Source organism: Watersipora subatra, chromosome 3, assembly GCF_963576615.1.
Source record: "Watersipora subatra chromosome 3, tzWatSuba1.1, whole genome shotgun sequence".
NCBI classification, from domain to species: domain Eukaryota; kingdom Metazoa; phylum Bryozoa; class Gymnolaemata; order Cheilostomatida; family Watersiporidae; genus Watersipora; species Watersipora subatra.
In genome coordinates, this window is record NC_088710.1 from 52,732,506 (window position 1) to 52,757,934 (window position 25,429).

The 25,429-nt window shown below is 36.1% G+C and overlaps 2 protein-coding genes across 3 annotated transcripts in view; one reads left to right on the top strand and one right to left on the bottom strand.

Annotated features, from left to right (window-relative positions):
• Positions 1-98: 98 nt before the first annotated feature.
• Positions 99-25,429, bottom strand: part of LOC137392116 (mitogen-activated protein kinase kinase kinase 20-like) — a 33,655-nt gene continuing 8,324 nt past the window's right edge. For both annotated transcript variants that reach the window (XM_068078744.1, XM_068078745.1), the window contains exons 8-15: positions 25,067-25,202; positions 24,807-24,851; positions 17,141-17,314; positions 16,816-17,004; positions 16,081-16,281; positions 5,653-5,764; positions 2,609-2,841; positions 99-1,610 (exon numbers count right to left, since the gene is read on the bottom strand). In XM_068078744.1, coding sequence (XP_067934845.1) covers positions 1,092-1,610; positions 2,609-2,841; positions 5,653-5,764; positions 16,081-16,281; positions 16,816-17,004; positions 17,141-17,314; positions 24,807-24,851; positions 25,067-25,202 — 1,609 coding nt within the window. In that variant the 3' untranslated portion in view covers positions 99-1,091. The remainder of the gene's footprint in view (positions 1,611-2,608; positions 2,842-5,652; positions 5,765-16,080; positions 16,282-16,815; positions 17,005-17,140; positions 17,315-24,806; positions 24,852-25,066; positions 25,203-25,429) is intronic.
• Positions 20,455-23,920, top strand: LOC137392206 (piggyBac transposable element-derived protein 4-like). Its single transcript, XM_068078860.1, has 6 exons — positions 20,455-20,563; positions 20,845-20,970; positions 21,064-21,204; positions 21,584-21,857; positions 22,030-22,744; positions 23,888-23,920. Exons 1-6 carry the CDS (start codon positions 20,455-20,457, stop codon positions 23,918-23,920), a joined length of 1,398 nt encoding a protein of 465 aa, XP_067934961.1.

The window sequence follows — 25,429 nt, forward strand, 5'->3', positions numbered from 1 at the left end:
CATTCAAACTTTCAAGATATTGTACAGCTGCATCCAAAATACTGTACAACTATATTTCAACTTTCAAAACACAGAGAATACTCAATATACTGCGAGACATAACATACAATTGCTTCGATGATAAATGATCTGAAGAACAAAATGACCTTTTTGTTGATTGCTCGACTGATAATGCGTCTACATGATCAGCCGTATAAAATGTATTTCAAAAACTGTCTAACATGAGCACTGACATAATTTGTTAGTTTAAAAAAATAAAAGGATAACACAAAAGTCAATAAAGGTTTGTGGAATAGTAAATGCTGAATAACTTGTAAAGTGTACAAATAAAAAATTGGAGAAATCCGGATGAGCACCCAGTTACATGACTTCTGCTAACTGAAGTTTGGATTTTTGTAAACAATCAAAATTTTAGCGGAGACTTGCTTATAACTTTCATGTATGGCGGACTAAACATGGTTGTTTCAATGTATATATCAAATTGAATAAAAAAAATTGCATATTTGAGTGTGTGAATATACCTGCCAGGCTTGGATTCTGATTGGGGTATTCCAATTAAAAAAGAAGTGATGTAAATCATTTTGGCATTTAGACTATTCTTTACTGGTTGAACATTAATTGGTAGAGGGCATTAATACAATGAATGAACGGCAACTTGACCTCCATTCAGCCCGATGATGTGCACGGTACCAATATGACAGCAGGTAAGCGATTAAATAATGTTGACTCATTTTTAAATTGCTTTACAATAAAGACATCCAAAGACTTGGCACACCCTCGGTAGATGGATGGAACTATTTAAAAACATGATGTGACATGCAGATTCCATTTTAGTCTTCTAAGAATAATGGCAAAACTGGTAGGCATTTTTGAAAAAATTTGTTCTGCTCTTTGTTGTCTGATTTAGTGGCTTCAACTTCCTATTGAAGAGTTGCTAAGAATATTTCTCAGTCTAAATGTAAAAAGCACAATCTGATCACTTAACGAAACCATGCGAGTCATAAAAAATCAACCACGATATAAAGCGTGTGATGTTTAAAAATAAAACCATAAAAAGGAATGCAACAACAATTGACAATAAATATCTAGTGCTATGATTTTTGATTAAACTTGTACTGATTGCTTACTCCTTTTCTTTTGTGTGAGTCTTTGTATCTTATCGTACTATCTTTGTTCATCTTTGGCGAATGGGCGTTAGTTCTTTTTGACCGGTCCACTGTTTGCCACATTTCAGAATCTGAAGAATTGCTAGCTGGAGAGGATGTAGCAACCCCAGAATCTGGCCGGTTGGACTCCTTGTTGCTTCGCTGACCATAGCTGTGACTCCTGCTTCTCATTTCGTCATTTGGCGACCTATCTACTTTTGGAGATAGACTTGACATATGTAAAGCATTCTTTCTAGAATCTTCTTGCCAGCTGACTGATTGACGTACCCTTTCCTTGCCATGTACATTAAGACTGTGACTGCCTTGGGTCGGCTGAGCATCTCTTGCAGCAGGGGCTGATTTGCTGCGTTCATTTGATATAGGGCTCGGCCATTTGACTGGGGTAGAATACACCTTGTTTGGAGGATCCTTTTGCATGGCTTTGCCACACGTTGGAATGGCTACCTATAACGCGTCAAAATGAGGTTATTGCTATTTCCTGTACCATAAATTGTTATTAAACCTGGGGAAGACTTGGACATTTTGTTCATAAACAATGTTAACTGATCCTGTTTAAAGCACATCCTAATAGTACAACACGTAGAATGAGATCCCTAAAATATTAGGAAACCCCACATGAGAAACCCAAATATTGAGAAACCCCACATGCTCCATGATAGGGAAAATATTTGAAGACACCCTTAAAAACTACACAAAAATGAGATACAGTGAAGTAGTCATGGATATCAGTAACATGAAGGTAATGTAGAAATGTATTCAAGGAGACTGACCCAATTTTGTAAAGATATTTTAAACTTAACATTGTGTATAAAACCTAAACACAGTAACAGAGACAGAGCAACAAAAAAGGGTTGGCATAAGCGGACTTGAGATAAATCATAATCTATACTTACTGAGCCAGTTTGGGTATGACAGACAGACTATAATTTGAATGTTTTGTTTCTTCAACAAGAAATGCAGCCTAAGCAAGCTCGCTTGTTCATCTTCGATGGTACGGAAAAGTGGCTCATAGCCTAATCAATAGCTTGCTGTGTCATTTGTTCAAATTCTTGATTAGTTTGTTCTAAGTCCGCATAAATGCAGCCATTGACAATATAAAAACACAAAATTAATTCGCGTGTCGAAAAAATTGAGCAAAAGGTTAGCAAGCCATCATGCACTCTAAGGCCCTGAGTTTAACAATATAGTAAGTAGCCAATCACATAATAGAACTGAAAAAATGTTAGAAATTAATATAGAATTATCCAAACCTGTTGGCTTATTGTTTGAACACTATGAGAGTATTTTGTTACGGAACTGATCAATACAGATATTTGAAAATGGGCTTGCACTTGGGATCCTGCAACTGATATAGACAACTTTCAATCAACTGAATCACCAACTGAATTGCGAACTAAAGTACGTCTGCAAACTAGCTGTCACTATTGACGATAACAACAAACCTGTTTAACAGAAGCGACACCCTTGCTCGAGTTAGACACAACGAGCTTGTGCCGAGATACTGGCGTAGAGGCAGCCACAGAGGCCCAACTCTTTGTATCTGGCTGCATACCAGGAGAACTGGATGGATAAATGTCTTTTATTAAAGAAGCACTGCTATCAGAGCGATCAAGCTTGTTGATAGTATTGCTAGGAATCGCTACGCTCAACTGTGTATAGCTAGATCGTCTGTCGTCTAGAAAATAATGGTAGTTTATTAAAACAAATATACCGTTGTATATTACAACACTACCTGCTATGCTTGGAATATTCAATTCTTAGAATTGGCCTTACTTGAATTACTACTAAAGCTACTATAGTTACTACTAAAGTTACTATAGTTACTATTAAAGCTACTATAGTTACTATTAAAGTTACTATAGTTACTATTAAAGCTACTATAGTTACTATTAAAGCTACTACAGTTACTATTAAAGCTACTACAGTTACTACTAAAGTTACTATAGTTACTATTAAAGCTACTATAGTTACTATTAAAGCTACTATAGTTACTACTAAAGTTACTATAGTTACTATTAAAGCTACTATAGTTACTACTAAAGTTACTATAGTTACTATTAAAGCTACTATAGTTACTATTAAAGCTACTATAGTGTCTACTAAAGCTACTATAGTTACTATTAAAGCTACTATAGTGTCTACTAAAGCTACTATAGTTACTATTAAAGCTACTATAGTTACTACTAAAGCTACTATAGTTACTATTAAAGCTACTATAGTTACTATTAAAGCTACTATAGTTACTATTAAAGCTACTATAGTTACTACTAAAGCTACTATAGTTACTATTAAAGCTACTATAGTTACTACTAAAGCTACTATAGTTACTACTAAAGCTACTATAGTTACTATTAAAGTTACTATAGTTACTATTAAAGCTACTATAGTTACTATTAAAGCTACTATCAGAACGTAAAAAAAACTGACAAACTTAAGAAACTTCAAATTTGTCAATGTCATTTTAATGAAGGACAGTTTTCTCATATTTTAGTCTGTTTCATACACATGATGAGTAAATAGTAAATTTTTCAACGTTCTTTCGTGGTTGTATAAAAACAAAGCATATGGCTTCAAACAAATTACTACATCAAATTTCTCTTCTAAAACGAATTCGATCTGATAAGAATCCGAACTGCAATCTGAAGTATATTTGTGAAAATATTTTGACGAATGAGGTTGCGTGAAAGTGTAAACAGAAGCCATCTTGTACAACTATGTCCCATTTGAGCCGTTTTGGAAAGAGATTCTAATCTATGGCAGTTTCGTGATGGCGGCAATTAACTGTTCGTTTGTGAGCTTTTAAGAGCTTGTAATCACATTTCCACATATTTTGCACATACAACACAGCAGAGTAAGACATAGTGAATCTTTTGATACTGTAACAAATAACTGTAATGTGAATTTTGGAATGTGAATAATAGATGGTTTAGAAGACCATGAAGAGCTAATTATTTGGTCAGACAAACTTACAGACACAGAATACAGATGTTTCATCTCTGTTAGTAATCCCACTTTCTCATTACATGTGTCTGTTAGTCTGCACAGACGCTATGGGTTTCCACATTTTTTGGCTAATTTTGTCCAGACTTGACAAGCATTTGCTCCGTGCATTCCATCAAGCAGTAAAAATATTTCACTTCAAAACTTCATCAGGCTCATTAGAACCAGCCTCTTGAAGCCCGTCTGATTAGAAACTCAACAAAGCGCCTTCGCAAGCATAAAGAACAATTACTATCAACGAATGCGTTAATGGATTGCTGTCATGAAAGCAGTGTAACAATTTGCATTAAAAACCGACACGGGCGTGCTGCGGGCTGTCTGATTGAAAATTAAATAAAATCCGGGCAAATCCAGACTTGAAGATGAGCATAAACAAAATTCTTGTAGATTTTATCAAAAAGTAATGATATTTTTTTGTCATTTTCGAATGTTTTTGATGTTTGAGCTGACCTGATTATCAGGACAATTCGAGATTAAAATCGATGAAACTCGATTTTGATGAAACTCGAATGCGTTAATGGATTGCTGTCATGAAAGCAGTGTAACAATTTGCATTAAAAACCGACACGGGCGTGCTGCGGGCTGTCTGATTGAAAATTAAATAAAATCCGGGCAAATCCAGACTTGAAGATGAGCATAAACAAAATTCTTGTAGATTTTATCAAAAAGTAATGATATTTTTTTGTCATTTTCGAATGTTTTTGATGTTTGAGCTGACCTGATTATCAGGACAATTCGAGATTAAAATCGATGAAACTCGATCGCGATTAAACACTGAGAAGCAAAATCCATGCAAAATGATGTCACTAGCTGTTATTGTTGCGATAATTGATCTCAGCTATCACGTTCAAGTTGAAGCATTACGCGTCTCTATTTTGTTGGTCTCTTTGCAATTACAGATGTCGTAATCACACTTTTGCTTAGCCTGGACATTTTAATGGCGATCAAGTTTTATTGATTTTAATCTGAGACATCCTGGCAGTCAAATAACCTCAAACATAAAAAACAATCGCTAATGATAAAAAATACTGATGCCTTCCGATAAAATTTACTAAAAATTTTCTGCCAGTTCATTTTTTAATGATAATCTCATATAAACACAGTAGATAATAGTATAACAAAAACTACTTGGAAACATATTAAACAATACACTGAATTGTACACAGTTTTACTAAGTTAGTCCTTAATTAAGTAAAGGACATTTGACAAAAGAAACGGGCAAGATTATGCTTAAGTATACTTCCTTTACAGACACATTTAGAATTATGTATCGTGACAATTTTGTTAGTCTGAAATTTTTACCTCATACCTGCGGCAGTTTGACAATCATGCATCTCCGTGACCAAAAACTAACAAACTTAACCCACATCCAAAATTATCAATATAACAGAATAAGACAATCCTGTACAAATAAGTAAGTTTTTATTATCTCTAGAAACGCATAAAGTCATAGAATGCGAGAGAAGAACTATGTAATGAGACATACATTTATGAATGCGCTGGAATGAAAGCTTGATTTCTTCCTCCGTCGTGTCATGTAGATCGCTAGCCTTCAAGGACATCTCTACTGAATACTTCTTTGGCTTTGTCACTAGATCCTAAAAACAGCATTCCACAGTGCATTATGGACACAGGGTCATACAGCAATAACCAGTCAAAGATCTTCCAGAAATGTGAATAGCATTTAACACTCAGGAGTGGAGGTGAAAATACTATATTCTGAATTCCTCAAGTATCTGTGATGACATGAAAGATAATTCACAATCACATTTCATAATGTTCTAGTCGTCTCCTATGTAGTTCATGATACCGGTCAGATGTGGCCATAGTAATAACATAGACTTCAGTACTGCCTTATACTAGGGGCAGCTCAACTAACTAACTATGTGAACCTTTGAATACGATAGACTTACTGAGATTATGTAAAAATGTAAACAGCATGTTTGAGATAAAAGACGACAAACCTAAAAACTATCACTAGTATCCAAGTATAAAATAAAGTTTTCCAACTAAAAACTTCCACATTCTGTTCCATCATACCCAGTAATATTATTTAGGACTACGATGTTTGTCATACATTTCCTGAACATAGCAACATATTAATATTATTATACAGTGTTACTTATAACTGTAAAGTTAAATTGTATACATCTAAGGATTAAATACTTGCGAGTAATCAAAACTACTTTAACTGAATACTTTTGAAGATTTTGTAGAACACAATAAGGTTTACTGCCAATCTGTTGCAAGTCGAAGTTTGACAGTACACACATGTAATTTGGGTTTGAATTTATCCAATTTGTGAGCTTATAACCAACACAGCAAATGTAAATTTCCCCATATTTGACTCCTTTATAGATATAAAAACAGATTTTTTGATTTTCTGTATATACTAGAGGAATGCCCAGTGTTGCCCAGGTAATAAAAGTCTTTGCACGGAAAATTATTTTCATTTAACACCTAACAACAGTTAGCATTCTAACTTTCAAACTTCGTATTATGAGAAAGTATTTTCTGCAATTTCAATGAAGTGAGAGAAAAAAATAAAACAATTGTAAAGGTTTTCAAACTTTGTCAAACAAGTGTAACTTTAAAACCTCATATCACGAGGAAACTGTTTTGTGCAGGTCAAATAAATTAAGAAACAACATAAAACGGCTATAAAGGTGTTTAAATGTAAATGTGAAATAATTAGCAAGTAATAGCTAAATTAAGTCTGTTTTGCTACCAGGGTTGGCATAGTATTTCCCATGGCGGTTATTACCGCCCCGGAAAAAACTCATTTTTTTTACAAAAAGCGAGAAAAATTAAAAAACCTTTTTTTGGACAAGTTGATTAATGCTTAAGCAAAGAATAACAATACACTTATACTATTAACTGTCATAGAGTTTCTTCATGACTCTTTAACAGTACACAAGCTAAGAAAGCACATAACCTTTATAATTGGTTTATTTACTAAATATTAAATGAAAAGACTAGATTACAAAATAGTATTTGTTTATTTACATATATTAAATAGCAATATTGAATAAAAAGCAAAACTGATACTTGTGAAACATGGCAGTCAGCATAATACAATTAAAAAATAATTGAAAAACAAAAACACGAAGATAATGCCAAATTGTCGAGACCGGTGAACTGAACAAACAGATTAGAGTATAGAGATTTGATTATCTAAGAAAAGTTAATCCTCGTCTTCGGCCGAATCATACGCTAAAGAAATTGTTTTTAGGTTTTGGTAGCAAGCTACCAATTTGGATGCTTTCTCCACTCCAAGCCTGTTGCGCAGCTTGGTCTGTACTAAGGAAAATGTGCTAAACACTCGCTCTATAGTAGCAGAAGATGCGGGCAATATAGAAAAAAATTTTCCCAACTCACCTAACGCACGCACAATATCGTTTTTAGACTTTCGAATCATGCTATTCCACCACACAAGTGGAGGCAAGCTCTAACGCATATTTTCGTCAAATAATGATTCTACGAATGGGGCTGCATGGCTGGTAAACATGTATAGCGTAGGAACAGAGTTTGGTATTCTCGCTTTCAGATAATTTGCTGCCTCTTCTTCCTGGCTTTGTTCCAGATCAGAACCAAGGTATCGCGGGTCTAACAGGTTTGCTAAGAAGTGAGCTGGCGTGACAGCATCAGCAAAACGTGATTGCACTGATATTTTCATTTCTTGCATCATGTGGTCTGAGCTGTTAGTTTTTCAGAATGTTGAGCCACAATTGCCATGATTCCGCTATATTGCAGTTGTCAGATCGACACCTGTCCAAAGCGAAACTAATTGGCTCTAGGAGGGCAACCATATCTTTTGCTTGCTGATACAGATTTTGATTGTTCACCAAGTCGGTTATTCTATTTTCCACATTATCTCCATTGCACACTGTCGACATGAACGGCCGGTTACGAATGTACGTTTTGAGGCATGTGATTTGACTATTCCATCGTGTTTTACACGGCAGCTGCGGTTTAATAGCTCCTACTTGCTGACTCAACAAAGCATTTGGTGTATGGTGATTTCTAAAGTACTTCTGGATTTCGACAACGTTAGCCATGATTGCTGGAACTGTGAGGTCTTGACCAAGCAGATTTAAATAGTGGCTAGAACAGCCATATGTAACGATACCTTTTCTAAATTTTTCCTCATCACTTTCATTTTGCTTTCATTGTCGGTAGCCACTGCTACCACTTTGGCAGATTAATTATTTTCTAGATTGGCGATAGTGTCATTTGCGAGTTGAGTGCAGTATTCTGCAGTTTTAATGTTACTACCGGTGTCTACGCTTGAAATTAAATAAGACTTCTTACCATCATGAACGGCAGTAGCAATGACTGGAGAGTTGTGAATATCGCTCTACCCGTCTTGAAGAAGTGTTACCTCTTTTCCTGACAAACGGCTTTTAATATTACTGTCAACTTCTTTGTGTACAGTGTCGAGCAACGAGCCTGCCAAAGCTTTTCTAGATGGCGCCACGTATTCAGGTCGGAGGGTCTCGATCATGTTTCTCCACAAAGGATTTTCTGCTAAAGCAAACAGCAGATTGCACCCATAGAACACCTTTGCAATGAGCTTATCCAATTCAGTCGCTTTTCCTTCATTGGTTTTTACAACATAAGCATCAACTGATGTTTGCCGCATTTGTTTATTGCTCCCAACGCAAATAATATCCTCCAGCTCATCAGTAGAAGTAGATGCCTGAATAATAAACAAAATGATTGAATCAGCGCAATCAAAACAATAATTATTAGCTGTATTACTGGACTATTATTAAATTAAATAAAAACGAGTTTACAAAGCAAAGTGCAATGTTGGGAATTTATGGGACTTCAATGTACAATCGTTTTTAGTGAGAAGAATTAACCTCAATAAAACAATTGATAGAACAAAAACTGGCTGTTAACGATTGCACTAGAACAGTTCAAAATAAATCTTGTAAAAAATATTAATTTTTAAAAATCGTACGTATGACAGTTCACATTAAAAATATTTGTAAGTATCGCTTTGACTCACCATTTATAACTTCAATTTTAACTAAAAATAAAATTATCAGATAAGATAGATCATTCATCACTAACCATTATAACAGGTTTATATATTTATAAATGACACTATTAAACTTTTCATTTTAACTAAAATTAATCAAACAAAACAAATATTAGAAAAAACTTACATTTGCGTTTTTGTTGCAGGATTTAGTTGCAGCAGTGGAACTTGCTTCATCTCCAGCCTTATGCCTTTTTATATGGCTTCGCAGTCTATCTGCCTTGGCACTAACCTTATCACCACATATCTTACACTTGGCTCTACAGACTGTTATTCTCGTCAAGTTTTTCAAAATTGCACCATATAGGGTCTACAGGACGCCCTCCTGACATGCTGACTGGTAAAATTTGTAGTAGCTATTGTATGGTTCTGCTTCTCTGTTAAATTTTCTAATTTGATAGTGTACTTCACAATCTAGACACCCTGTATGATTCACTGCTCCTGCCCAGAATGAATACCAGTTGATCTGTTGATCTTGGGTGGTCTCTGGGTCTTGTGTGCTCTACCAGCTGTCTGACTTGCCATAGTGTTATACATTTGATTAGGTGTGCTTCAAGTCAGTTTTCTCTCAGCCTTTGAGCCAACGCCATTTAGTTTTTTAGCTCTGTGTTTTTCAATGCTGACATTTTCTTTTACTTGTATTAAACCATAACTGTCACGAACAACTTTTATCGTATTTTCTAGGTAAATCAGTTACGCTGATTCTGATTTTGTACTAAAAATAAAGATTGGTCCACTAACCTTCAAAGTCATTTAGGCTTTTTTAAAGCGTTTCACTATCCGTTTCGAAAACAACACAATCGGCATTACAAGCTCTACCCATATACCTAAATATGTGACGAAACCTAGCTTTTGCAGGATCGGAAGTTGGGAATGTTTAGTCCGATTTAGAATAACAGAGATGGGTGCCTTAAAACTCATTATTATCTAAATCCAGCCTGTAAAATAATCTCAGTCTTTTATGAAAGGTATATAAACTATGTAAAATTGCTAATATCTTGTTACATGATGTTTAAATGGGCTGAACGACGAGAAAAGTGAGCTCAAAAAGTGCGGTTTTAACACAAGCCAGCGTTGTTATCGCGCTTTTTTAAATATGCAATATTAAATAGCTTATCTACCTTTCAGAAACGACTGAGATTATTCTTAAGGCTGAATTTAGGTATTAAAGGATTTTAAAACACCCATCTCTATTATTTTAAATCGGTCTAAACATCCCTACGTAACTTCTGTTCCTAAAAAGCTAGGTTAGGTCACGTATTTATGGGCGGAGCTTGTTGTGCCGATAGTGTTGTTTTCGAGACCGATATTAAAACGCTGTAAAAAAGCCTTTATTACTCTGAAAGTTAGTGGACTAATCTTTATTTTGAGTACAAAATCGGAATCAGCGTGTCTGATTTACCTAGTAAATACAATAAAAGTTGTACGTGACAGTTATGGTTTAAGTTTCATCATTACGCCAACGTTATATAGATATACAGTCAAAAATAGATAACTCGCCCACGGATAGCTCGAACACATGGTTAATTCGAACGGTTTCTTTGGTCCGTTCCCACGTAATGATAAATTGCTATAGATAACTCGAACTCAACACTGTTAATTCGAACTGTTTTTTTCCTAACGGCTACCGAAACGGTTGTTATCGCTTTAGAAAATCACTTTATTCAAAGCCATAGAGGTAAACCACATCTTTTCGTAATTCATAAGCGTCGTTATTACCACAATCGGCAAAATATTTTTGTCAACGACTTTTCTAAAGGTTTGGTGAAATTTGATGGATATGTACGCTCTAAGAGATGCGATTCCCCAGTGCCTTTGGTGAGAATAGCCAATCATCACATTAGAAGGATTGCCCAAACTGCTGCGCTCAAATTAAAAATTCAAGAAAAATCAAATAAATGGTTAGTTTAGGAAATTTAAATCGGCCCAGAACTGTCAAGATAAAACCTGTTAAGATTTTTCAGAGACAAAGCTTTCTATTGAAAAGACTGACCTTTGTCCATCTGAAAAGCTATAATAGGCAATACAACCTTTGTGGTGACAGATGTCAAGTGTTACAGCACATATCTGAGCATTTTACATTTGAGGTACGGGCGTGTACCGTTAGCTGAAACCCAAGAAGTGTCTCTGCCCAAGTCTATCACAAGCTAATAAAATTAATCTGCTACAGAAAAATATCCTAAAGGTATTTTTCATTAGAATTATTATTGGCTAAATTCAAAGTAACCAAACATGCATTATCACAAAACTGTTTTATATTAACAATTTTACAACTTTACAATTGCAACAGATACTTTACTCAGATATGTCATATAGCAGTGCTTGACTTCTGTCATAAAATAAGTTGAATGTTTTCAAATGAACAAAGGTATTTGCCCAGAAAATCCCCTTTGTGGCAAATCTTAACAGCTCAGAGGTTTTTGGCTGGATAAACTTGCTGTTTAAATTTTTTTCAGAAGATTTTAATTTAAACATGGAGGTTTTTGGCAACAAGACACTGTCTCCACAGTGTTCAATTACATGTGAATAAAATATTAATTTGTTCTGGATGACACAACACAAATGCAAAAACACAAACATACGTTACAGTTTCTGAACTAAGTGAACGGCAATCACTTTTCTCCAAAGCCTTGAAACAAAATAAATGTTCCTTCGTTGACCTTCCAGGCAAAATTCATATCATCATTTTAATTAAATGACCCACTTTTCCTTCAACTAAATGCTATGCTGCTGTTATCCATTGCACCATTCAATTATGTCTATAACCAATAGAATGTCATGAAATTGATTACCCAGTTTTTCATTTATAATATAGCTACTGACATAAGTGAAACTGTAAGTGTATCGATTCGCACCAATTCAGCAAAACCGATTCGGAACCGGTAAACAATAGCATGTACGTATTTGTTTATGCGTTGCCTGGAGAATAAATTTCAGAAATAAATTAAGTCAGAATGTGAACCTAAAGGATGGTTCCTAGTTGTAGTAACCAGTTGTTGTAGATGTATAAATTTACATTTACTTGCATTTATATATGGAGAAATGTGTAACAATATATAAATGTAAAGGTATATACATGTACAGTGAAACATGGATAACTCGCCCTCGGATATAGCGAACACATGGTTAACTCGACTGGATTTGCTTGGTCCGTTCCCACGCAATGATAAATGGCTCTATATAACTCGAATTCAACACTGTTATAACGAACTGTTTTTTGCCCAACGGCTAATGAAACGGTTGCTATCGCTTTAGAAAATCACTTTATTCCAAGCCATAGAGGTAAACCTCAACTTTTCGTAATTCATAAGCGTCGTTATTACCTCTATCGGCAAAATATTTTTGTCAATGACTGTTCTAAAGGTTTGGTAAAATTTGATTTATACTGCTATACGATGAATAGCATGGGCTAGCCGGGTCACGCGCGCAAGGATTTTCGCCACGCACATACAAAACAAAAACAGCATGTTGTTTTGTATGTGTGTGGCGAAAATCCTTGAGTGCGTGACCCGGCTAGCCCGCGATGAATAGTTTTCCGACGTTGATTCCGTGTTGAATCAACGTCGGAATGTTGAATGTTTAAAACGTCTTAAAAATTGTTGTAATTAAACGTATACGTTGTCTTAGCTAAAAAAACTATTCATCGTTTGACCTAAACACAGAATACGTGTGGACATTCAATAAGTATCCATTCCAAAAGCGTGAGTGATATACAATGTACCGTTAAACCTCGTAAAACTTTTAATTGAACTGCCTTGGAGTGTTGCTCTCAACGAATCCCAGGTAAAGTAAGGTAATCTTTGCATAAACTTCAAGAAAATTCGGCAAAATTGATCGTGGGTAAAACGCTCAAAAGAAAAAGATGTCTTTTCTTTTGAGCATTTCAACAACGATCAAGTTTTGCCAATGTCAATCTAAAAAATGTCCTGGCAATAACATCACCTCAAACAACAAACCAATCTCAAGTGATAGAAAAATCTATGTACTTTTTGATAAAAACGTTTTAAACTTTACATTAGAAGCATTTAATTTGAAACAAGCCATTTGTGCTTTTGATTTATATTATAGTTTGTATATGTACATGTATCTACTAATAAATAAGTAAATACATGGACTTGTGACAGTGCTCTGATAACTTGAACGCTCTGATAATTCGAACACTTTTGCTCGGTCCCTTGAAGTTCGAGTTATCCATGTTTGACTGTATAATCAAGAGTTAACCAGATGGGAAATCACATACTATTTAGCAATCTCATGGATGCGTTATTAAGGTAAATGTTATATCTTTCATTTTATGCGTTTTATTTTTATATGCTACCAATGGCTTCACAGATGATCAACTGTATAATTAATATACTTTCAATAACCTTTTATCAACGATCAAGTTATTGTTTTATTGCAGTTTCATGGTGTTGACAAGCATATATAATAAATTTGAATAGAATATGCACTATGCCTCATCACCCGTATGTGACAACATAACTATGAACCAGGGGATCTGCTACAAGACTAGCTATCGACACAAGAAGTTCAGCCTATATGATGATGAATCAATTACAACGGTCTTATACTAACATGCTTAGGCACTGCACTCCAAGACCCAGACTCTCGTCTACATGCTCAAAGTCTCATGTCTCTTGTCTCAAAGATATTCACTCAGTTATTGTTAGATAGCTTGGCGTCACTTATCTCAACTCTACTCACAAACCTTTTTATACCTAAAATAATACAACCAACATTGCTCCAGACTGTATGAAAGTTATTATCCCATTTCCAGTTGAGGGATTATAAGTTTGCCACTCCAATGTCCAAAAAAGTTGAAACAAGGTAAAGGTTTACTTGCAACAAAATTCACATTACAGTTATTTGGTATCAAAAGGTTCACCATGTCTTACTCTGTTGTGTTGTAGGTGCAAAAGATGTGGAAATGTGATTACAAGCACTTAAAAGCTCAAAAACGAACAGTTAATCGCAGCCATCACAAAAACGCCGTAGTTTAGAAACTTTATTTCGATGACGTACCCTAACGTTTTGGTTATTGTTTTGACACTTAATGTTATTACGTGAAATTAATGGCCAATAAAAGGCTCAATATAAAACGTCTTGTAGCACTAGTTTATGACGGGTGCTACCGAAAAGCCCGTATCAAATATAGATGTTCCGCTACCTTACAGTTTCATTTCAGCCAGATCTAATCTTCTAGTCATAATCTGATCATGTGACCCATACTTCTTGCCAAATAGCCCGGACAATTTCTACAGCATTTTTTGACCATCACAGGTGACCAACAGGCTGGTCATGTTTATCAGAGGACAATATGCACTTTTCCAAGCTAACGTTAAAAAATTAAAACGAATTTTTACGATAGGTTTTGAGATATCAGTGCTCAAATGACATCATTGCAATGATGATGAAATAAATGTGTAAAGGTAATAGACATGGTTTTATTGAATGCGTGAAGTATATTTGTGCAAATATTTCGACGAATGAGGTTGCATGAAAGTGTAAACAGAAGCCATCTTGTTCAACTACATTCCATTTGAGCCGTTTTCAAAAGGGATTCTAATCTACGGCGTTTTCGTGATTGCAGCGATTAACTGTTCGTTTTTGAACTTTTAAGAGCTTATAGTCACATTTCCACATACTTTGCACCTACAACACAGCAGAGCAAGACATGGTGAATCTTTTGATACTACATTATTGTAATATGAATTTTGTTTCAAGTCAACCTTCAAATAAACGCTGCATCGTCCAAAGATTTTTGAGTAGAGGAATTTGATAAATACCCTTCTCTTCAATTTCAAAGAGCCAATACATGTAAAAAACAGTTCTATTGTTGGACTGTAAAGGGCCCATATCTTGGGGTTGATTTTTTCCCATTTTTAAACACCATTTTATTTCCATTGCGTTTAAGTGATATAAATATGAACCCACACAACTAACTGTGGTCCAATTTTCAATTCTTATCAAATTTAATATTGTTTAGCAAAGCATTTAGATGAAAAATTCTGACGTTATAATATTTCCCATTTTTCCTGGTTTTTACTAGTTTTTCTCGGTTTTTACCAGTTTTTCCCGCTGCCCTGGGAAAAACAGTTTTTCCTGGGAAAAGTGCCAACCCTGTTTGCTACGAGTACAATAAAAGATGATTTGGTAATGATACAGTTAATACGAACTGAGAAAAACAAAATAAACATCCTGAATAGGTTGAATAATAAAAATTTGTTGCACAGAAGTGTGTGTATATTAAAAAAGGTTACTGCTTCAGCAGAAGGTATCTATTAAAACTTTGAATACGATGATACTGGTACCTCTCGATACTGGTACAAATGTAAAAATGAGATATCGGACTCTTTGTCTGACCGAACGGAGAGAGAATGTAGAGGCTATTTTTACTCGAGATAATACAATTGTCCGCGTAAAAAGTATTGGCTTTTACCAATTTTTTAATTGTACCTTACGAAAAACCGGAAATAGAAATTCACGAAAAGCCGAAAAAGTCTAGTGTTCAGATTAACAATTCTATGAAATTTTATCATGTTTCATAGAGTTAATAGAATTTCGATTAATCCGTCATTTAGCGCGTGCAATCGAGAAAAGGGTGTATAGAGTATATAGTAAAAGCTACGAAAGCTTTTGTAGTCTCATGGATAGAGAATTGGATAGCAAACATGCGGGTGCAATCTTCGTGAGTTCAAGCCCAGCGGAATGTGAAATTTTAATATCCAAGATTTTAATAGCTATAGCCGGACAGACCGAAAGATATCCAAACGAACGGACAAAATTTGAGAAATATCTATACATTGTAGATGAGCTATTGCAGAGGGAATTGCAAATAGAAAATTGGAATATACTGGTTCTGCTTACTGTAAATACAATAATACACTCGACGACCATGTCCTTGGCAATGCCGATGAACCAAGAGTTAGATGTGTAAGGAGGCTGATGCAGCTTGAGTGGATCAATACCAGCTATGTTGGTGCTGAAAGTCACACTTTCAACCATCATCTCATCAGTCAGTTCGCTATCTGTATAATCGGTCAAAAGGTACGGCTTCCATTTAATACTCTACAAAGTGACAATTAAGAAATATAACCCTCTAGTGAAATACATTCAGTTATTATTGACACGATTATCACTGACAGGTTACCACTGACAGGTTATCACTGACACGATTATTACTGACACAATTTTTCCCTGACACGGTTATTACTGACACGGTTATTACTAGTGCTGCACGATATCTTTGCATGTACATTTGATTATTCATTCATGCATTCAGTTATTACCAACACGGTTAATAATGACACAGTTACTACTGACACGATTATCACTGACACGGTTATTACTGACACTGTTATCACTGACACGGTCATTACTGACACGGTTATCACTGACACGGTTATTACTGACACTGTTATCACTGACACGGTTATTATTGACACTGTTATCACTGACACGATTATCACTGCAACGGTTATTACTGATACGGGTATTACTGACAAAACTGGTCCCAAGAGGATTATTAAAGAAAGGCTAATCACAAACAAAACTATTTTTCATAAATACTTTTTTAAGTGCTTTGAGACAAACAATATGTACCTCAGCCATGGGGACTATTCGCAGGACATGGCAGCCTACAATAACCGATAGAATGGTCTCATCGTCAATAAGCGAGGGAGCGTCTATAAGATTCGACGACACTGAATTAGTGACATCAGCATCTAGTCTTTTCAAAGGTGGAAAATTGTGATGACGTTGGCAGCTGTCGTTCAGATGATCTATCTCTTTCTAAAAATTTTGTTACACAATTTTCAAAATGCATAAATCAAGGTTTATTATATACCACAACCATCTCACTAAAATATCTATTGTGATAAGCACTGTAAAGATGGATGTCATTAGAAGCACCTGCTGAGCTGCTCACCATTAAGTCAGTGAGATGGCCAACTGAAGAAATCCCAATCTCTTTGAGATCGGACATCGTTAGCTGGAGCAGCCTCTTGCCCGTAATGTTGTGCTGGGAAAATTTACTGGAGTACTGCTGTAGCTCTTTGAGGTCACTGTCTCCATTTAATCCAAGTCCAGATACCCATTGGTACTAAATAAGAAACCAGGCTAATCAACTCGCATGATCACAACCTCAAAGTACAATGCAACCATCTATACTCGGTTGTACACATAAAATAATGCCGAGTAAAGAATACATTAGTGTAAATTCAGCTTTTAATGATGCATCAACACACATGTGCTTATCCCCTGTCATTTGACCTGACATCTTTATTGTGTACTACAAATCTATACTCAACTTTGGACGATTGATGAGCAAATCTAATAAAACATTTGTTGCGAGGTAAGCATTCAGTTATCGTAGCCTAAAACATTGAAGGATTAATAAAAATTTTGGGCCAAGACTTTTGCTGACACATCACCCACATCCACTGTTAACAGCCCTGTCATCCAGTTGTTGTGTGTGTGTGTGTGTGTGCGTGTGTGGTGTGCATATGTGTGTTACTTCATCAAATATATAGTACATACAATTGCATACACATGAACAAGAAAACAAAGAATAGTTTCAAACAATTGTAGGTATATCAAGAATCAAACAGAAGCAGAGATGATGGAGCCAGTGCGAAATAGCAGAGCTAACCGGTCGCAAGCCCAAGTCGACAGCATAAGGCGTAGACACTAATGTTCACCAAGCCGAGCTAAGGTGGAGCCTTATCTCCGTTTTAAACTCACCAGTAGGTTTTATTAATTTCAACAATGCTGGCAATTTATTCCACAGTGCAGACATCACAAAGTTAGATGTTCGTTGACCAGCAGATGAAGAATAAAAAGGAATAGGAAATGAGGATAATTGAAATCGGGTGTTATAATGTGAAGGTTTTTGAAATGTTTGTGAATGATACAGTTTGTTGGCTCTAATAAGTGATTTGTAATGATACATTCTATCAGCGGTCAAAATCTTCGAGTCGTGGAATAAATCAAAAGTTGGGTAACCAAATGGCTTTTTATATATAATACGCAATTTCTTTTGAAACTTAATTAATTTGTCAAGGTGAACCCAAAAAGCATTTCCCCATGATTCTATAGAGTAGCATAATTTAGAATGAATAAAAGAGTAGTAAAGCATTATGAGGATCTTTCTTGGAACAGTAGTGCTTAATCGAAAAAAAACAGTCCTGAAATACGTCTCAAGTCAATCAGTAAATTGCGTGTGTGAGGACCAACTCAAATTCTTATCAATTGTAATGCCTAAAAATTTAATTTCATCAACTTCAACAATATTTTTATCATTTAAAGTTAATAAGTGTTCAAATTTAAATCTGTTTTGGTGGTTTTTGAAAACAATGTAAGCTGTTTTTTCACAATTAATTGTTAGTTGATTTACTTGACACCAGTGGCTCAGTCTTTGAAGATCAGAATTAATTTTTGTGTAAGATTCATTCAAGTCAGAAGAAGAAAAAAACAAAATTGTGTCGTCAGCATACAAAATCAGAGTTAGATACTGCAGAGATTAACAAAGATCATTTATATATAGTAGGAACAGAGTTGGCCCTAACACAGAACCCTGAGGCACATCGCATGGTATATTGCAGGAATTAGAATATGAATCATTTATTTGTGTGACCTAAGTTCCATTCGACGGATAACTATGGATCCAATTAATAGTCAATGGATTAAAATTATAATTACTCAACTTGTTAAGTAATATATTATGATCAATGGTGTCAAATGCCTTACTAAAATCTATGAAAATACTAGTTACACATTCACTTTTATTAAAAGACTCTAGAATTTGATCAGTAAAAGATAAAATTGCATCTGATGTGCCTCTTCCCCGCCTAAAGCCAAATTGGTGTTGATTGAGAACGTTGTTGGATTCTAAGAAATCAAGAATTTGCTGATTTACAACTTTTCCCATTATCTTACTAAAAATAGGTAAGATAGAGATAGGACAATAATTAGCACATTTGTCACAAGATCCTTTCTTATGTAATGGAATAACTTTCGCAGTTTTTAATTCTGCAGGAACTTTCCCAGATTCAAATGAAGAACTGATAATTTTAGGTAGCGGCACGGCTATAACATAAGATATAGATTTGGTAAATTTAGCAGAACTATTATCGAGTCCTATTATGTACTAGCTTGTACTCCCATCAAGGTTAAAACTACTGTGATTCTTCTACAATTGCTAGGGTATGCCATTAGAGCTCAAATTTCTCACGCATACCTCGATTGTATAACCTCTACACACAGGAAATCTGAACTCACCCTTAAAGCAAATAAATTACACAATTTTTTTATTGTATATTTCAATACATCAGAGTGTTGGCTTTCGAATGAGCTATTGTTTGCCATGGTGAGACAGACATTGGTTGGTGTTTATAGGATTTCCCCAGAGCTCTACCGCAAAAATGTTTACCGACATAGGCTCGGAAATTGTGAAGTCACAATTTTCTTATGCGGTGTTGTGTGCTCTTACAGCCTATTTTATTGCTTACCGCTTATATTTATCAACTACGATAATAACGCTAGTGTCAGACGAAGATAGGACAACTCCAGACAACCAATGAATATGACAAAGGAATCAGTGTCATTAGTTCTCTATGTACAGATTATTTCTATGATAAATAACTCAGATTCCAAGCACCATACTGTTTTCCCGATGATATTATGCACTAGCCCTCTCATTTTATTGTGATGTTGAGGGTCGCGACTGAGACTAATTAGTTTCAAGCATTGCGTGATCTCGCAAGAGTGCGATTGACATGTAGTCCTAGGGCCACGAAAGCGCAGGTCACAATTTAATCGATGTAATTTTATTAACTTTTTCAACGACAGTACATTTATTGAAGCATAATTAATTAACCCAGAACATGTGTTTGTATTGGTCGGCGTTAGCATTGTTGATTATCTAGAATCCTAGTTTATTATTAGCGCTCACTTGGTTTAACCCTTTTAAATCTGAGACCAGATATTCCGCGCAGGAGTTACGTTCTCTTCACCCTGATCCCGGTATAACCGCGGTTCTAAGTGGGCTCGGTTTAGACATAGTATACTGACTGTCCAGTAAAGCCTTAGGAAAAATCATTGTTGTAATCGATGTTCAGACATTTTCGGAATAGATTACCTTTGGTTCTAACTGTCTGAGGGGCGCCGTGCCATTTTCATTCATATTTAAAAAATCAATACGCTACGAGCGTTTTTCAACCATTTTGCTCGCGATCGTTAGTCATGGAAAGCCGTTTTTTAAATGCTTCTAACATTGCTATTAGCTCTGGGGAAGATTATTCAGAAGATGGGGAATATGATTACACTTTTGAAGAACATTTAGAAGAACAAGGTGAGTACAAGTTCTAGTAATTATTAGAAATGAAAAATAATTTAGCTGATCAAAATATATTTATTTTATCGTTTCCATAGCAACGCCGCAGCTGTCAATCGAGTGAAAGAGATTGGGAGATTTATAGCCAGTTACAGTTAGTTTGATGATTTATTTTGTGTATGTGAATATTCTGCTATTAAATTGATCCAGTGATTAGGAACTAGGAGTTGAAGTAGTTTTAGTGGAATCAGTTGCATGCATGAAACACTAAATACCATAATCCCTTACATTGCATTTAGGTGAGGATGTAGGAGTTGATCATGGACCAAGAGCCTCAACACCTCAAGTAGATCATTCTAGCAGTAATGACGTGGACATGGCATATATGACTAATGAGGATGAATCTAGTACAAGATCAGAACATGGTATGTTTTTACATGAAATGTTTGTTTCAATTGTATGACTTATGGTAGTACCTTCGTGATAGTTTCTTATATTAGTTTCAAATCATAATGCAGGTGATGGTACGCGTGGAGGAAGTCGTGGTAGGGGTCGTGGAAGTGGGGCTCTCTGTGGTGGACAACGTGGAAGGAGAGGACGTGGTCAAATAGGTGCAGATAGAACTCACGGTGGCGCTGGAGCTCCCCAAACTCAACAAGGTACATGCAGGTGTTATGATTGCTTACCTATACTGCCCAGATCTGACAAAGCATAGTAACTCAAATTTCTGTAAAATATTTCCTTTCCAATATTTTACGGAATAATTAATGAAGAGATAATTACATTTTATGTTCAAATTGTAATTCCACATGTGTGTTTTTTACCCTATCTTCTCTATAACCCAATTATTTCAAAATGCCACTGCTACTGTGTAGAAAAAAGTAAAAAGTTCATCATAGTGAAAAATATGAGAATTTGAGTTGCCGTGTTTTGTCAGATCTGGGCAGTATAATGCTTTTCATGTATGTTGTGTATAATGTTTGACTAGTAATGCATTATTACACAGCAGTTGTGTTAGTATTTTCGATTTTGATTTAGGTGGATGGCAATGGCAGAAAAATACTCCCCAGCAGAACCGCGAAATCCCATTTAGTGGCACTCCTGGTCTGAAAGTTCGTATGCCTCAAGATGCATCACTTCTAGATTATTTCAAGCTGTTTTTGACTGACGAAATTATGAATTTGATCCTAGTAGAGACAAACCGATTTGGAAACTCCAAACACCAGAACTGGCAGCCAATCAACATGAACGATCTTCAGAGATTCTTTGCTCTCATCATGCTGACTGGCATAATCAAAAAACCTACACTTCAGTTAGTCATATTTCAGCACTGATCCCAAACTGGCCACCCCACTTTTTAACAGCGTGATGTCACAAGACAAATTCATGAAAATCTTGAATGCCCTGCACTTTGTGGATAATGATTTGGCGCCCACCAGTCGTATCCACCGCATCTCTCCAATAATTCACCTACTAAATCGTAGATTTGAGAGCGTTTATAGACCTAAAAAGCACATAGCGATTGATGAGACATTGCTGCTGTTCAAAGGTCGCCTGATTTTTAAGCAGTATATACCAAAGAAGAGAGCAAGGTTTGGTATGAAAGGCTATGTTTTAGCGGAAAGTGACACCGGCTATGTCTGTCAATATTCACTATACCAAGGTCGGGATAGAGAGAATGCTGACATTTCACAAGGCGTAGCACACAGAATCGTCTTGGATATGATGGACGGGTTTCTCAACAACGGCCATGAACTTGTCATGGACAACTGGTACACAAGCCCTCAGTTGCTGAAGGAATTATATGAACGAGGAACTTATGCGTATGGAACCCTCCGTTCCAACAGAAAGCATGTGCCAAAAGATATTAAAAATTTTACATCAAATCAACCACTCGCTAAAGGCCAGTCACAATACTTCACCTGTCCACCAGTGTTGACCGGCTGCTGGCGAGATAAAAACTTTATTGTATTTGGCTCTAACAAACATTCTGATTTTATTCTTAAAACCCTAGAAAAAAGAACATGGAATGACAGGGAGATAGTTAAACCCGGGCCAATTATCGACTACAATAAGTACATGGGTGGTGTAGATTTGGCAGATCAGTGCATCAAATATTATAACATGGATCGCCGTAGTTTGAAGTGGTACAAAAAGCTTTTTTTTCACTTATTGGACATTGCCACACACAACACACATGTAGTGTGTTGTGTGTGGCAATGTCTGTACATGTAGTTTACAAGCAGAACACTGGTACAACAATTTCTGCGCTTGATTTTCGGCTCAAACTGGTCGATCTCCTCCTGAATGAAGCTGGACCAGACCCTACATGCACTAGCGGCCAGCGTGGAAGACCACGGTCAATCGGCACTGATCTTGCTCGTCTAAACACGAATCACCATTTTCCATCTTTCAACCCAGCAACAAGCAGTAGAGGAAATCCAGTTGCCCGTCGATGTCGTGTGTGTAATGCTTCAACGCACAGAACAGCTGGTAGCACTGATCGGAAACGAGTAGAAACTAAATATTGTTGTGCCGAGTGCAGCAATATACCCCTCTGCCCAGTGCCATGTTTCCGGCGCTGGCATACTGAACGCGATTTGCAATAAATGTTTTTTTGTGTAAATGTATTTTGTTGTAAAGAGAATAAGTGAATAACTAAAAATTTCAATTTAAATCCTTTAAAACATTGTGCTGTCAATAATGTCTGGTAAGATGTGATATCTCTGCTAATTGTCCAATTGAAGTTTCTGTACTTATTTTGCTGTATCTTTTGATCTAGTATATATTTTGCTGTGATTTTTTGTGAGCTTACTCATAACATACCTAAGCAGTATCTGATAAAGTTTCACTGTGATGTAACACTTTTAAAAAGCATATCATTCTTGCAAAGTTGCCATACTTGAAGCGCTGTACGAAGCCTCCTGCACTATCTGTAATTTTGCACAATGTTGAAAAAGAATTATAGCTCAACAAGCAATACAGTCTGGTGGGAAAATATGACAGCTTTCTAATGCAAAAGACTAGAACAAAAATCTGACCATCTTAGACTAAGCAATCACAGTTTTAATGCGCACTTGTTTTGATATCGCAATTGCATGAAAAGTTAATTAGTCATAGCAGGACAGTTGATGCGTTCATAATTAGATTGGAAAGGGTTAACAGCATCGATTGTCACAGAAAAGCGCAGCCTCAATAGCGGCGAAAAGGATCAACTACCTAAGGCTAAATAATAATTGTGACATCACATTTTGAGAATCTGAACCAAGTGTTTTTTTTGCAGGACGTACTTTTGACACCCTGTTTTTCATAGTTCTATTATTCTTTGTGTATTGTATATAGGCTCATTCGAATGCCAAGACTCTGATGTATTGAAATAAATAATAAAAAAATTATGTAATTTATGTGCTTCAAGATTTTGATGCAAAGCATGCACATAACAGGCCTGACCAGAGAAAGTTGCTTTATCAACTAGATGTAAAGAGTGTTCCTCAGGAAAATAGCCAGTGTCCATCCACACAGCAAAAACACTTGTAGCAATACACCCTGCTGTTAGACCACCACATGTAATTATGCGAGAATTTCACAAAAGCTGCTATACTAGTGAAATAATATGCTGGATGACCATAAACTGTGGAGTAACTGGAGACCGTAAGATGACCAGGGACTGCATGATGACCAGGGACTGCATGATGACCAGGGACTGCATGATGACCAGACTGCATGATGACCAGAGACTGCACGATGACCAGAGACTGCACGATGACCAGAGACTGCACGATGACCAGAGACTGCACGATGACCAGAGACTGCACGATGACCAGAGACTGCACGATGACCAGAGACTGCACGATGACCAGAGACTGCACGATGACCAGAGACTGCACGATGACCAGAGACTGCACGATGACCAGAGACTGCACGATGACCAGAGACTGCACGATGACCAGAGACTGCACGATGACCAGAGACTGCACGATGACCAGGGACTGCACGATGACCAGGGACTATATGGTAACAAGGATTATGAGGGGATCAAAGAGTAACTCATTACCAAAAATTGAATGGCTACGAAAGATTGAATGGCTACTAAAGAATGTAAAATGACCAGAGACTGTAACGCGACATGAAACTGTAAAGTGGTCAAAGGCACATTGAGGACAGGACACCAGCACAATGTGATAAACATGACATTTTGAAGACACCATCGAAATATGATAAACTATCATACCTCATACTTATAAACTTAGGGAGAACTCACCACATCGACATCCCTCCATGTGTAAACGTTATACATGTCCAGCTGCTACAAGTGAGAATGCAACTATGAACAACACAGACAGTAGGAGATATGCTTTTGTGCTTTAAAGACTGGCACATATATTTTGAGGAGGCTAAAGAGCGCAGAGCTCAGACATAAATGTATACAAAATGTATAACGCAGAAATCACATTGTAATGCTAAATACCAAACTTTGACACAAAGAGTAGGCAAATTATGTCTACTGGATTACACACTTACAACTACGTTAAACTGCTTCTCCAGCTGCCTTTCCCTTTCCTGTACTTCCAGTTCTCTCTGTTTCAAGGCTTTTTCCTTCGTGGTCAATTGAACTTCATGCTTTTTCAGTCGTTCAATGGTATCCTCTATTTCCTTGCTGAAACAGCCAACCACTGTAAGATCATGCCTCGAGCATTTATTCCCACGTAAATTTCCAAATTTACACTACAAACACTCATATGTTTACACACACACACTCACATTTTTAAACCAACACTGGCATATATAAGAAACACAAACACAGCATATATCCCAGATGTTCAAGTTATACTAAAAAATCTATCCGCGCATAACTAGCAGGATATAAAGACAAATCCTTAGATG